The sequence below is a fragment of the Mesoplodon densirostris genome, chromosome 9 (genome assembly GCF_025265405.1).
Source record: "Mesoplodon densirostris isolate mMesDen1 chromosome 9, mMesDen1 primary haplotype, whole genome shotgun sequence".
Taxonomy (NCBI): Eukaryota; Metazoa; Chordata; class Mammalia; order Artiodactyla; family Ziphiidae; genus Mesoplodon; species Mesoplodon densirostris.
The window spans coordinates 108956808-108972440 of NC_082669.1; the positions used below are offsets into that span (position 1 = coordinate 108956808).

Below are 15633 nucleotides of genomic sequence, written 5' to 3' on the forward strand. Positions count from 1 at the left end.
ATAGTACAGTCACACTGGAAAATACTTCGGCATTTTCCTTGAAAAATTACCTCTCTCTTAGGTATTTTTACCTAAGTGAAATAAAAACCCTACGTTCACACCAAAATCTGCAAGTGAATATTTATACCAATTTTATTCATAACTGCCATAAACTGGAAACTACCCAAATATCCCTTAATTGGAAAATGATAAATTAAATGTGGTAGACGGCTTCTCTAGTGGCACAGTGGTTAAGAATCCGACTGCCAATGTAGGGGACATGGGTTCGAGCCCTGGTCCAGGAAGATCCACATGTTGTGGAGCAACTAAGCCCATGCGCCACAACTACTGAGCCTGTGCTCTAGAGCCCGCGAGCCACAACTACTGAGCCCGTGTAACACAACTACTGAAGATTGCATGCCTAGAGCCCCTGCTCCACAACAAGAAAAGCCACCGCAATGAGAAGCCCACGCACCGCAATGAAGAGAAGCCCCCTCTCCACAACCAGAGAAAGCCCGTGCACAGCAATGAAGACCCAATGCAGCCATAAATAAATAAATAAATAAATAAAATTTTTAGAAACTGTGGTAGGCACCTCCATAAAAGAGAATCCTACTTAGCAATAAAAAGGAAACGGCTACTGATATATGCAGTGACATAAATGAACGTCAAATGCATTAAATATGCTAAGTTAAAAAGGCCAGAATCAAGAGGACACATACTTTACAATCCCACTCATACGATGTTACTGCAAAGGCAAAACTACAGGGTCAGAAAACAGGTAAGTGACTGCCTAGGGCAGAAGATGGGATCAGGAATGACAGCAAAAGGGCACCAAGTAATTTGTTTAGTATGAGGGAACTGTTCTTCATCTTGTTGTGGTAGTGGTTATGTGACAGTATACAACTGTCAAAACTCACTACATGGGTGAATTTTACAGTAATTTTACTGTATATATATATATACACCTGAATTTTTCAAAATATGAAAAATGTTAGGGGGCCAAGACAAAATAGGAAGTATATATTTAAATAACTAGAAAATGAAATGCTAGATGATAGATACAAAGAGATATGAAAATATGATAAATCATTATTCATATTGCTAAGACTAAGAAATCAATTAGAACTCTAAGTTTGAAATTCTTTCAAAATTAAATTCAACAGGGTAAAGAAACATGAGTCTTAAGGAAAACCGTCTCAAAAACAAAACAAAATATAATGTATAATCAATAGGAAAAAATTATCAATGCAATAAAAAGCAGGAAAAAAGGGAAAAAGTACAGCCTTCACAGGGCTCACATGACAGTAAGGGAGACAAACGAACTGTCGAGAAATAAAAAGTGCAACAAAGGAAAATCAAGCAGAAACAGAGGGTAAATGTGGTGGGGGCTGTGTTTTATTTATTTTTCATCCTACTCTTTTATTTGGAAAATTTTCAAACCTTCCCGAAGATGTAGAACATAGTGGGGATTTGAATTTTTTGGTTGTTTTTTTCTTGGTTGCATCCAGTCTTAGTTGCGGCACGCAGGCTCCGTAATTGAAGAATGTGTGCTTCTTAGTTGTGGCAGGCAGGCTCCTTAGTTGCAGCTCGCCAGCTCCTTAGTTGTGGCATGTGAACCCTTAGTTGCAGCATGCATGTGGGATCTAGTTCCCGGACCAGGGATCAAACCCGGGCCCCCTGCACTGGGAGCGCAGTCTTAACCACTGTACCAGCAGGGAAGTCCCTGAAATTTTTAATATAATTTATATATTTAATTTAAATATAAGAGACAGCCAAAAGAGAGTTTGGGAGAAACTTGATTTACATTTTAGAATGATCATTTTTGCAACTGTGCTAAGAACCATCTGGACTGGGGGAAGCAAAGAGAAGAAGTGGAGAGACCACTTAAAAGGCAACTACAGCCTCCTAAGGATAAGAGGACTTGGACTAAGATGGTAGGCAAGTTAAGAGAGTAAGTTCTTGTTTGGGATATCTTCTAAAGGTGGGCTACAAAATTTAGAATGCGAGGTATGAGAAAAGAGAGAAATCACGGATTAACTCAAAAGGTTTTGGCCTAAGCAACTGGGTGAATATTGGTATTATTCATTGAAATGAAGAAATCCTGGGGAGGAGATTTGGGACAGGCCTGGGGTCAAAATCAACAGTGGTTTTGGACATGTTATGGGTGCAGTGTCTAGTATACTTCCAAATGGAGATATCAAGCAGACAGATGGAGAGCGAAGTCTAGAGTTCAGAGGAAGGTCAGCCCTCAAAATATAAATGTGGGGTTTCATTAGCACACAGATAGGACCTGGCTATCTATCGGACTGAATAATAAAAGTAAACACACCGAGGACTTCGACCTGAGGACTCCAACGTGATAAAGGTGGGGAGTCTGCACAGCAAAAGACAAAACGAGGAGGCAGATGTGACAAGAGCAAAAGAAAGGAAACAGTTCAAGAAGATGGGATATTCAACTGATGGGTGGTTTCAGTTTTAGTCATGTCTTCCAAGTTAAGGTCTAAAAAATTACAAGACTTAAGCTGAATGATACACAGAGAAGTTATAGCATCCTGTGTTTCTTTTTTTAAAGAATGAAGAGAGGGTAAAGAACAAGAGGATAAACTTAAGTTTACAAGTAAATAAAAAATCAGTTCTTACGCTCAACGTTTACACGTTTTTCTTCTTCTAGGAATCGTATACTGGAAATATTCTGTCCTGGTCTGAGGACAGCAGAGTAACACAGCAGACCACTGCTCTGTTCTACAGCCACCTAAGCCCACCGACGTGCTTCACTCCAGCTACACGCAGAGCTATCAGCTCTAAAAGTCCACCCAGCTTTCTGTCCTAAGCCTGCACTCTCTGAATTCCCTCTACAGTCAACTCACTGCTCTTTTTCCCCGTCACTAATCTCCAATCCAGCTGCATTCATTCTCTAACCTGATTTTGGCTTCTACACCAACAGAGACCAGGGAGGTTGCAGATTCCTCAGACACAGAACGCTGAAAGGCTGGGACTGGCTGCCTGCTGTCCACTTCTGCTTCAGCATCCTCTTCTGCTGATTGTTCTTTGATTTCTGCTTAACAGTAAACAAGAGAATACAAAAAGTCATTCTGCATTATACCAATCTTTAGTGAATTTATCTATAAAGCATACATCGTAAAGGAAAAATAATGAAGCAACAAATGACAATACTTAACTAACATAGGAAAAGCTTATATATATAATTAATGGTACTGTTTATATTTATTCTCTATTATAAAATGATAATCAAAATAATGTAAAACAGGGCATACTTTTCCAAATTACAATTGACGCAAATCTTAATAATAACTGTTAAGAACCTTATTTTCAGGATTATAGCAGTTCCTCTACACAACAAATGTGACTCATGAAAAAGCTTCTTGGTAATTTATAAATCGAAATGATCATTAATTTAAAACAAGCATTACGGCCTCTATCAGCCATTCTAAAAGCTAAATGACTGAAAAGAACACACCTTGACTCCAGTGCCTTTTTCAGTTATCCTCAAGACTCCAACCCCGAACACCTCACACATACTTTCTTAGGAGGCAACCTAACTGTTGAGAGGGTTTCCAAACACCATTACCCCTAATGTCATTCCTCTCTTTAAATAAAAAGACATACCCACCACCCTGTCCCTCACACTGTATTGTTAGACATTAACAGGCATGACCCCTGCACTAGCGCTCTTGATGCAATCCCACGCTCCTGGCTCCATCTTTCCTTCCAAACTGGAAATTTACACATACTCTTCTGCACCACTACCCCCAAACCAACCAACCAACCAACCAACCAACAAGGAAAGCTTAGAGTCGTCTAAGCTCCTCCTGTCTTTTCTTCCTTTCACCACCAAATTTCACGCAATGGGACTCTGGAGTGGCTGCCCTCCACCTCAGACCCTTCCTACACGGCATCCATCCTCCAACCACAGCACTGTTCTCTCCACCTCCACTGGTGGCAAAAGAACTAATAAGTAATCCCGGGCTACTCACAAGCCTTCAAACACTCCAGAAAATTCATCTGGCACCAAGGAGTACTCACTCCCTCTTTAGTGAAATGCTTTTCACCTCTTAAACACAGGGAGATATCATGGATTAATATGGGCTTTGGAGTCATGAGGACAAGTTCCACCAACTACAAACTACGCAACTTTATGTAGAAGTCATCTCTCTCAGCTTCAATTTACTCCTCATAAAATTAGAAAACTACCTATACTTCATGAGGTTAACAAAGATTAATTAAACGGTCTAATCTCTGTTTCTTCAGCTGATTTGAGACCTCTAAATGTGAGTACAGCTCTCTACATGTCCTTTACGTGTTTATCTTTTGTGTGTGTGTTTTTTTGTTTGTTTGTTTGTTTTATTGCAGTATGTGGGCCTCTCACTGTTATGACCTCTCCCGTTGCGGAGCACAGGCTCCGGACGCGCAGGCTCAGCGGCCATGGCTCACGGGCCCAGCCGCTCCGCGGCATGTGGGATCTTCCCAGACCGGGGCACGAACCCGCATCCCCTGCATCGGCAGGTGGACTCTCAACAACTGTGCCACCAGGGAAGCCCTGTGTGTGTTTTTAAAAATAAATTTATTTATTTATTTTTGGCTGTGTTGGGTCTTCGTTGCCGCGCGCAGGCTTTCTCTAGTTGAGGTAAGCGGGGGCTACTCTTTGTTGTGGTGCGGGGGCTTCTCACCACGGTGGCTTCTCTTGTTGTGGAGCATGGGCTCTAGGCACACGGGCTTCAGTAGTTGTGGCTCCCGGGCTTAGCTGCTCTGTGACATGTGGGATCTTCCTGGACCAGGGCTCGAGCCAGTGTCCCCTGCATTGGCAGGCAGATTTTTAACCACTGTGCCACCAGGGAAGCCCAACTTACTGATTTTTTTTTAATTTATTTATTTTTGGTTGTGCTGGGTCTTAGTTGCGGCAGGCGGGTTCCTTAGTTGCAGCATGTGAAGTCTTAGTTGCGGCATGCGTGTGGGATCTAGTTCCCTGACCAGGGATCAAACCCGCGTCCCCTGCATTGGGAGGCGGATTCTTAACCACGGCACCACCAGGGAAGTCCCTGACTTACTGACTTTTAAGTCAACATCCCTAACCCTACCTCCTGTCCTGAGCTCCAGACCAGACTTCAACTGCATACGAGGCACATCTAGCAGCTGGAACACTCACTTTCACGTCAAATCTGATTTCTTATCTCTCAGATCAGCATGACTTCCCTGTCAAAGTCTTCTAGATTCAAAATGAATTTTAGGGAACTATTCTGACAAATGAATAATTTTGAGAACTATTAATTTTTTAGTTAGAAGTAATTATAAACAATTGTAAATCCTGTCAAGTCATAAAATTAATGATGCAATGAGGTATCAAACATATGGTTTTGGTTTTCCTATTTAAAATGCTTCTTTTGTGCTTGCTTCGGCAGCACATATACTAAAATTGGAACGATACAGAGAAGAATAGCATGGCCCCTGCGCAAGGATGACACGCAAATTCGTGAAGCGTTCCATATTTTTGATGCAAGAGGGAAGAGATATGGGGATATATGTATATGTATAGCTGACTCACTGTTATAAAGCAGAAACTAACAAACCATTGTAAAGCAATTATACTCCAATAAAGATGTTAAAATAAAATAAAATGTTTCTTTTTAAAACTGAAGTAGAAAAGTTGACCATAAATTAAGTGCTTGTGGGGTCTATTAATCATGGTGTCTGTCCTGCCTACCCCTAGCCACAAAACTGGTATAGAATCAAATCTACAAATATAAAATACATTTGTAACAAACAAGGATTATAAAAAGATCTGCAAACTTTACTATATAAAAATATTCAATTTCTATATGACAAAGGACCCCATGAACAAAATGTAAAAGTACATCACAGACTGAAGGAAAATACATGTGATCTGTATCCCCCAAAAGGTATTCAAATCCAGAATATGTAAAGAACTCCAAAGATGAATAAGGCGCATAACCCTGTAGAAAAATGGACAATGGACAAAAATCCACGCTCTCTTATTTTTTTTAAGATTTTTTTTTTGATGTGGACCATTTTTTAAAGTCTTTATTGAATTTGTCACGATACTACTTTTGTTTTATGTTTTGGTCTTTTGGCCATGAGGCATGTGGGCAGGTGGTTAGCTCCCCAACCAGGGATCAAACCCATACCCCCTGCACTGGAAGGTGAAGTCTTAACCACTGGACCGCCAGGGAAGTCCTTCTCTTTCTTTTGTGTTGTTCAAGTCTTAGTAGGGTACATAACTACTCAGCAACAGACTTTATTTCCCAGTTTTGCAGCTAAGCATGACAAGTTCTCAGCAACAGAATATGACAAGAAGTAACCATGCAATTTCTACATGACCTTAAAGGAAGGGGTTTGTTCTAGACTAAGTTATGTTCCCTCTTTCCTGGACTGGACCATGGGTGTGTCAGCAGCCCAGCTGCGATGCTGCAGATGAGAATAACACTCTGAGGAGGGCATAGAAACAAGATGGAAGGAACCCGGGTCCATAAATAACCACAGGGAGCAAAGACACGCCATCAGCCTGGACCTCTCACTCTCAGAAATATTACATGAAAGAAAAATGAATGTTTTATTTAAACCACTGCTGTATTTGGACATCTCTGTTACATCAGTTTAACCCACGCTCTAACACAGAAACTGGCATCAGGTGTGGAGCACTGCCGTAACAAAAACTTAAAATAGGTGGGCTGGTGAGCAGGTGAGAGAACAGTGGTAGTAGTGTTTGGAAATCAACTGACACCGTTTATGCTATATCAAAATATATGGTAGTGCTGTGACCTGCAGGAACTTGAAAAGCAGACCAGCTGCCTCCAGAGCTCTAGGGAAAGCATCTGGAGAGAGCCAGAAATTATTCTACGTCGCCTGCCCTCTAGCACTTTTACAACCAAAGACAGAAAGGAATACGGTACTGCTTGAGAGATTCTCTCTGTCTATAATATTCAAAGTACTATAAAATGACCATATATAAAAACACCTTTAAAGAAGCATTTCATTTCTACCCAGAGGTGTCCAGAGCATATGTGGGGTATGCCCTTTTTGTACCATTTCTACTACTAGGTAACAAGAAAAGGTAAGAGTCAAGAGAAGAAATGAGAACTGTAAGAGAGGAATAAGAAGAGGGCCTCAGGGCTCCCCTGGTGGCGCAGTGGTTGAGAGTCCGCCTGCCGATGCAGGGGACGCGGGTTCGTGTCCCGGTCTGGGAAGATCCCACATGCCGCGGAGCGGCTGGGCCCGTGAGCCATGGCCGCTGAGCCTGCGCGTCTGGAGCCTGTGCTCCGCAACGGGAGGGGCCACAACAGTGAGAGGCCCGTGTACCGCAAAAAAAAAAAAAAAAAAAAGAAGAGGGCCTCAGAAGCTTACAATGAACCAGGTGGACGAGGGTCATGTCACTACATCCCTGGGAACACGTTGCTCCTAAGAACCAGCGCCATTTAGCCTGCATCCCCCCTCCCCCAAAATCAGGGTCCCTCCAATAGGTATGGCCTGTCCGTTCTCTCTTAATATGTTGCTAACCACCACTATGGCCTCTAGTCAGAATTTTTCTTCTAGCAAATTGAGGCACAATCTCAGGTATTCTGTTGTTTTTCTCCCCCTGAAAAATAAAATACATAACACTTTAAACACTTTTTGGGTTTTCTTTATTGTTCACAACTAAGGGGAAATAAGTAAGAGGACAATCTGTCTGCCTGTCTCTCTCTCAAATTAGACCTAGAAAGAAATGGTAAGGTTAAATATGAGTGTTATTGGTAGGTTGGTAGGTCTTCAGGTACACAACTTTTGTAATTTCAGAGGGGAACAAAACAGATTCAGACAAAGGGATTTTTTTTTTTTTTTAAAGAAATGGGACCAGGAATAGGCCTGATCCACAAGGAGGACAGTAGTAAAGCAGGCTTTAAAAGAGTTCTCTTTTCTTAAAAAAAAAAAAAAGAGGAATATTCTCCTCTAGTTATTTTTCCTACTGGCTCTGCCCATGATTCTAACCTGGATCTGCCAAAGATCCAATAAGGATTGGTGGGTTTTGGTCTTATTTTTGGTTTGGATTTTGTTGTTTTAATCATTTGTTTTTTAAGGAATACAGAAAAGTCCTATAACTGCTTCCTAGGGAACAGTTCCAGCCACAAAATAGAAATAGAAAAAGGTATCCCTAAATATGTGAAACTACACGTAATAATACAACCTATATTTTTTGGCTGTCACTCTTCATTTAGTAGAAAAGTTAGGTCTCACTATCTGTCAAAGTCAAGGCAGGACAATTAAACTAGTGTTTACGTCCCGCTCTTCTCTTAGCCCGAGTCTTCAAAAGACTGTCAGAGTTTGGCAGCAGGATGTGAAACAGACTACTCTGGCTGAAATGAAACCCAAATATCCAACAAGAGATGTCATCCAGAGATGCTCTGGATGAAATGACTGTGAACCCAGAGACAACTGAGGGAACAGTTCTGATGCAAGTACTTGGCTACCTGCAGTTAACTAACAGAAATGCCTCAAACACCATCCTGTACTTGTGCCTAATGCAAGAAAGCTGGCCTTTCAACCTGTGCCACTTTGCAGTTTTTGCCTTTCATGGGATTCTATTTGTCCAATTGCCTACAGTCCAGAAATGTGCAAATAAGAACAAACACATACTTTAAAAAAAAAAATCATGTAAAGAATTTAAGTGTTGAGAATTCCCTGGCAGTCCAGTGGTTAGGACTCTGAGCTTTCACTGCTGAGGACCCAGGTTCAATCCCTGGTCAGGGAACTAAGATCCCACAAGACGTGAAGCACAGCCAAAAATAAAAAAAATTAAAATTAAATTAAAAATTTAAGGGTTATATTTTTCTTTGATACAAAATATCCAGTGTATCTTTCTCCTTACTTTGAACTGACCTAAGATACTGACAAAACCAGTTGGTCACAAAATGCTCTAAAACCAGAAAGATGGAGTTCTCTCCAACCCTGGGGATGATCAGAGTGGGGTGGTTTTATTTGAAGCACCTACTTGTGTGTAAACTCAAACCACCAGGTATCACATGTGGGTGGTAACTACACTAAAGAACCTAAGAGAACTTGGATAGCGTGTGCACTCTAGGCAAACCTTTGTAGGTACATAGGTAAATGGGACACAACTGTAAATCAGCTCTAACCGTGCCCTTACACAATGCCATTCCACCTCCCATGACTCTTACTCTTAGTTAGGATTAATCCTAAATAGCTGGTTCTATGACACAAAAAAGTTTAAAATTAATAGCAAAGGCTGTTTTGCTGCTTTAGTTAAAATTCAAAGGCTTGGAGTCAAATGGTCCAGAATTTGCATCATATCTCAGTCATTTGCTAGCAATGTGACATTCACAACTTGCTTAATTAACCTCATCTCAATTTCAGTTTGCTAATCACTTAAAAGATAGCTAATGCCAGCTACTATAAAACTGTCTCTAAGGATCAAAAAAGATAATACATTGGGCACTTAGCCTAATGCCCTAAATATACAGTAAGTGTAGGTATGTAGCTGCTACTATGATTACCTACATTCACATACTATAACTATGTATTTACTTTCCACCTAGTTGGATATCACCCACCAGATCGTACATTATTAAACTGTATTGTGGGAAGTGACAGGAATAAAGAGAACATTTATTTAGCACCTCCTGGCTCTTTGCCAGGGATTCAATAAATCATTGCTTTAGAATGATTTTTCTACCACACAAAATTTTCGGTAACTACTATGTACCATACATTCTAGTCCAATGGTAGTACGAAAATAGAGTCTATTTTATTGTGTTTATCAGGGTGCATATGATAAAGCATCTCTTTAATGGGATAAAAAAAAGTCAGGATCCCTATGCTTAATGAATCTATTCAGGAAATAGAAAATGATGGCAATGGGACACAAACACTGTCATGATGGAGGTACAAGGTATCATGGGAGTTAAGGGAAGAGGTGGAAAATATAACTTAGAAAGGCTTCAGAAAAGTATCAGAAGCCCAGCTGAAACTAAAAGGATAAGTGTAAGTGCGCCTAATAGTTCTCTCACTTAATTCTTCTCTTTTAAAAAAGAGTAATATCTGAAACTAACACAACATTGTAAAGCAATTATATTCCAAATGGATAAAGAATATGTGGCACATATATACAATGGAATATTACTCAGCCATAAAAAGAAACGAATTGAGTTATTTGTAGTGAGGTGGATGGACCTAGAGTCTGTCATACAGAGTGAAGTAAGTCAGAAAGAGAAAAACAAATACCATATGCTAACACATATATATGGAATTAAAAACAAATTGGTTCTCAAGAACCTAGGGGAAGGACAGGAATAAAGACGCAGACGTAGAGAACGGACTTGAGGACACAGGGAGGGGGAAGGGTAAGCTGGGATGAAGTGAGAGGGTGGCACTGACATATCTACACTACTAAATGTAAAACAGATAGCTAGTGGGAAGCAGCCGCATAGCACAGGGAGATCAACTCGGTGATCTGTGACCACCTAGAGGGGTGGGATAGGGAGGGTGGGAGAGAGACGCAAGAGGGAGGGGATATGGCGATATATCTATATGTATAGCTGATTCACTTTGTTATACAGCAGAAACTAACACAACATCGTAAAGCAATTATACTCCAATAAAGATGTTTAAAAAAAAGTTTAAAAAACCAATAAGTTGTAAAGATCAACAAAAGAAAAAAAAAAAGGAATATCTGGACTTCCCTGGTGGTGCAGTGGTTAAGAATCTGCCTGCCAATGCAGGGGGACAAGGGTTCAATCCCTGGTCGGGGAAGAGCCCACATGCCGCGGAGCAACTAAGCCCAAGTGCCACAACTACTAAGCCTGTGCTCTAGAGACCATGGGCCACAACTACTGAGCCCTTATGCCACAACTATGAAAGCCTGCAAGCCTAGAGCCCGTGCTCCGCAACAAGAGAAGCCACCGCAATGAGAAGGCCGTGCACCACAACGAAGACTAGCCCCGCTCACTGCAACTAGAGAAAGCCCTCATGCAGCAACAAAGACCCAACACAGCCATAGATAGATAAATAGATAGATAAATTTATTTTTAAAAAAAGATAAGGAAACTAAGTCTGAACGTTAAACAAGCTTGAGGTCACATAGCTAACAGGAAGCAAAGCTGGGATACACAATCAGATTTGTGTAACTCCGAAGCCCAAGGGTGCTCTTTCCACTACTACACACTGCCTGGCACGATATATGATCTGATCATAGCTCATAAGTTTTATGAATAAATTCATGTTAAACAGAAATGTTAGTATTTTACTAGGACCATGTTACTGAGGAATCATTTGTTGAATATGAAGAATGAGATGAAAGTTGAAAATACAAAGTTTTTCTCTTTACTTCTTAAGCACTACTGAATAAAATTATAAAGTAGTAAGAACATTTACTTCACAGCAAAGTTCACGGAAATAAAATATTTTGATCTTGGTCAATATGAAATTTTCCCCCCAAAAGTTAAATAATTCTTTGAAAGAGCTGTATGTATCCTACAAATATATTCAGCAAACTCACCAACATGACAGCGTAACAGACTATAAGATGTCAAAAATATTCTAGAGTCCAAGTATGGCCTCCTTACCAATACACAGTGCATTCCTTCAATGCACCCTATCTTTTTACTCAACATCGCTAGTTATTAGAGAAATGCAAATCAAGACTACAATGAGGTTACCACCTCACGGCAGTCAGAATGGCCATCATCAAAAAGTCTACAAATAACAAATGCTGAAGAGGGTGTGGAGAAAAGGGAACCCTCCTACATTGTTGGTAGGAATGTAAGTTGGTGCAGTCACTATGGAAAGTAGTATGGAGGTTCCTCAAAAAAACTTGAGTTACCATATGATCTAGCAATCCCACTCCTGGGCATATATCCAGACAAAACTATAATTTGAAAAGACATGCACCCCTATGTTCACAGCAGCACCACTGACAACAGCCAAGACAGGGAAACAAACTAAATAATGAATGGATAAAGAAGATGTGGTATATACATACAATGGAATATTTCTCGGCCATAAAAAAGAATGAAATAATATCATTTACAGCTACATAGATATACCTAGAGATTATCATATTAAGCAAAGTCAGTCAGAAAGAGAAAGACAAATAACGTATGATATCACTGATATGTGGAATCTAAAATATGACACAAATGAACTTATCTATGAAACTGAAACAGATTCACAGACATAGAGAACAGATTTATGGTTCAGCGGGGGGGACAGATTGGGAGTTTGGGATTAGCAGATGCAAACTATTATACATAGGATGGATAAACAACAAGGTTCTATTGTATAGCACAGGGAACTATATTCAATATCCTGTAATAAACCACAAAGGAAAAGAATATGAAAAAGCTATATATATATCTGAATCACTTTGCTGTACACCAGAAACTAACACAACACTATAAATCAACTATACTTCAATTTAAAAAAGAAAAAAAACTAAAAGCAAAGCATCCTATCTTTTAATTTTTAGACTGTATTTAATCAGGGGTTCTAGCATGCTGGAGGGAGAAATTACATCTTTATTTTTACTGACCTCTGAGATTTAGAATTCTAAAATAACCCCATTTCATCATGAATATACGCACAAGCAGAGTTGTACAGCCATACTCATGTCTCTGTCACCAATAGAAAGCAGATAATTTATCACATTCAATGCTTGCAGATATCCACAAAATATCACTTACCCTCATCACTACTTCAAAATTACTATAATTATAAATTAGATTTTATGATTTAAGAGTAAATAAAGAATACATTATGAAATTACAAATTTGGCTTTTTTCTACTTTGGTAATATTTCAATATAACTATTTATCTTTGCAATTTTATTTTATTAGTTTTAAAACATTATTTGGAAAAGAGTCTGCCATAGGGGTCAGTGACAAAAAAGTGTACCACTAGACAGCACCCCACTAGACTACATACTCTATGAAAGCAGCTACTTTATCTGTTTTACAAACCAGAGCCTATCACAAAACCTGGATGATGTTCAGTAATTGTCTAATTAATTGATTAATTAAACACTGTGTAATACAAAGCAAGCAGATAAATCTTATTATACACAAACACATAAATTAGAAAAAGCACAGAAAAATATAAATTTTTAAATGCGCTAATATTTGGTAATTACATTACTCAACACGAACATCCATTTTTCTACTAGTTATCCAAACCATATGCATGCTTCTATGATTTAGTCAACTACTAAGTAAAATAAAAATTATTTTTCTCTCTCCTAACTTCCTTTACCTCCCCAGAATTGGCAATACTTTCCTTGCTTCCTTTATAGTACTAAGACTACAAAAGAAAGCATATCTAAGAAATTGTGTAATCATGTCCTTTCCTTCTTTTGAACAGTGGTGCTAAAAAAAAAAGTCTGCATCCCAACAGTTACGTTTTCCAGTGGCGTGTGGCTCACTGAATCTAATGTATCCACTACATCCAAAATGTGCTGTAAAGCTAAAGAATTAGCACATGATAAATAGCAAATATTTTACTTATTCTATCTTTATTCATTAAACTACTTGACACTCATTAATATCAACATAGTCACCACTTTCAGAGGGCATGTAAAGACTTTAAAATGTAAGCAACTATAAATAAATACACAAAAATGTCAAACAGTGGTTCCCTAGAAGCTAACACTTTTACAGCTAACTTATTCTCTTTATACTTACCCATAGTTTCATAGATTTTCACAAATATACATTACTATTATACTTTTAATATGATTTTTTAATGTACGCACAAAAGAATTAAGAAAAAGACTCCGATACTTATCAAGACCTCAAAACCACAGTGACATTAATTAGGATACTAATTGTCAAAATTCAACTGCTCTCTGGATATTTTATTTAGTTAAAAATATTTCCTGGGCTTCCCTGGTGGTGCAGTGGTTGAGAGCCCGCCTGCCGATGCAGGGGACATGGGTTTGTGCCCCAGTCCGGGAAGATCCCACATGCCGCGGAGCGGCTGGGCCCATAAGCCATGGCCGCTGAGCCTGCGCGTCCGGAGCCTGTGCTCCGCCACAGGAGAGGCCACAACAGTGAGAGGCCCGCGTACAGCAAAAAAAAAAAAAAAAAAAAAAAAAAAAAAAATTTTCCTTTAGTTTTTCTAGATGACTTTTTAAAAATGTGTTTTTAATGGATACTCATTTTTCACAACTAATATAAGAAACTAAATAAACCCAACAAATTACAATATACATCTTCACCATATAATAACAGATATTTATAGCAATCTTTTTTTTTTTTTTTTGCGGTACACAGGCCTCTCACTGTTGTGGAGCACAGGCTCCGGATGCGCAGGCTCAGCGGCCATTGCTCATGGGCCCAGCCACTCCACGGCATGTGGGATCTTCCCGGACCGGGGCACGAACCCGTGTCCCCTGCATCGGCAGGCGGACTCTCAACCACTGCGCCACCAGGGAAGCCCTATAGCAATCTTAATCTTCTTCTGAGCCTTATCTTTATTTAGGCCTAAAAATCCAATGCAAATAATATGAGGATATTTAAAGAAACATCTTCATGGCTAACATTTAGTAAGTGCTTACTATGTCCTAGGCAATGTTGTAGGTGGTTAAACGCATTAACTCATTTAAACTTCACAACAACCTTATGAAGACGGCTGCCGGGCCTAGGACTTTACACAAGCTAATAAGTTAGTCTGTCACTGTTTCATGGATGCTGGCAGAAGACACAAGACTCCTGGATCAAAGACAAAAGGACTGTATTACTCACTGAACAGCAAGCAGCAGAAGCATGAGGATATTGCTGTCAGTTCCCTTCTGGCCCCCAAGTGTCACAGGGGCAAAACCATGGGCCCAAACGGACTTCTGCACTCTCAGTGAACTGTATTACAAGGAACGAAGAGTGTGGGAAACCACTGCTTTCATAGGAAGCATTAAACAACCCTGCTCTTTGTCCCACAGGGAGACAGGGCCTCATTCTTCAAGGTTGCTCACTGCAAACACAACCCTGAGAAAAGGCCCAGAAAAGGAGTGGTCAAGGCCTTCCACTGCTGGCATCCACAACAAGGTGTGTCAGGTGCAAGGGACCCATGGAGGGGGATCCCCAAAACACAGATACTACCATCATCTCCATTTTACAGATGAGTAGGCAAGGTAAGAGGTCAAGGAACTTTGCTCAAAAACACAATAAGCAGAGGAGTTTGGATTCAAACACAGGCAGTGCAGCTCCAGAACCTAAACTACCACTAATCACTACTATGTTGAGTGTGAGTTGGAGCAAAGAAATTGAAGAAATCAAAGTAATTGCAGAACTGAAAACAAGAGGATCACATGAAGCAACAATAGTTCTGAAGACAATGTTGGTAATGTGGTGGATGCACTGGAGAAAACAGAAGAATCCAGAACAGTGAAAATGATGAAAGAAGATTAGTCAAGGAAAAAGAATAACACATACAACAAATATGCATAATCACTACAACTTAACAAAGAAAATAGACTGAATGGAAAAAAATATTCAAAGATACTATGGAAAAAACCATTCTTGAAATGAAGGATGGATTCTACAGATCAAAGCAGCTCAATCAAAGCAGAAGAAAAAATAAGCTGCCCCAGCCCTTAACAAAGGAAGCAGGTAAAACGTTAAGAAGCAAGTGGAAGACCTC

General features: G+C 39.7%; 1 protein-coding gene and 1 non-coding gene across 16 annotated transcripts in view; one reads left to right on the forward strand and one right to left on the reverse strand.

Moving 5' to 3' along the window:
* The window catches only part of KMT2C (lysine methyltransferase 2C), a 294763-nt gene that overhangs the window by 171857 nt on the left and 107273 nt on the right, over window positions 1-15633 (reverse strand). For 13 of the 15 annotated variants that reach the window (XR_009533406.1, XM_060108756.1, XM_060108754.1 and 10 more), the window contains exon 3: window positions 2902-3040. Coding sequence is in view for 14 of the 15 variants with exons in the window: in XM_060108756.1 (XP_059964739.1) it covers window positions 2902-3040 (139 nt within the window). In the remaining variant the exon portion in view is untranslated. The remainder of the gene's footprint in view (window positions 1-2901; window positions 3041-15633) is intronic. The other 2 variants (XM_060108762.1, XM_060108749.1) reach the window with 1 other exon arrangement.
* LOC132496620 (U6 spliceosomal RNA) lies at window positions 5384-5490 on the forward strand. The gene has a single exon (XR_009533509.1). It is a non-coding gene; the product is annotated as a U6 spliceosomal RNA (small nuclear RNA).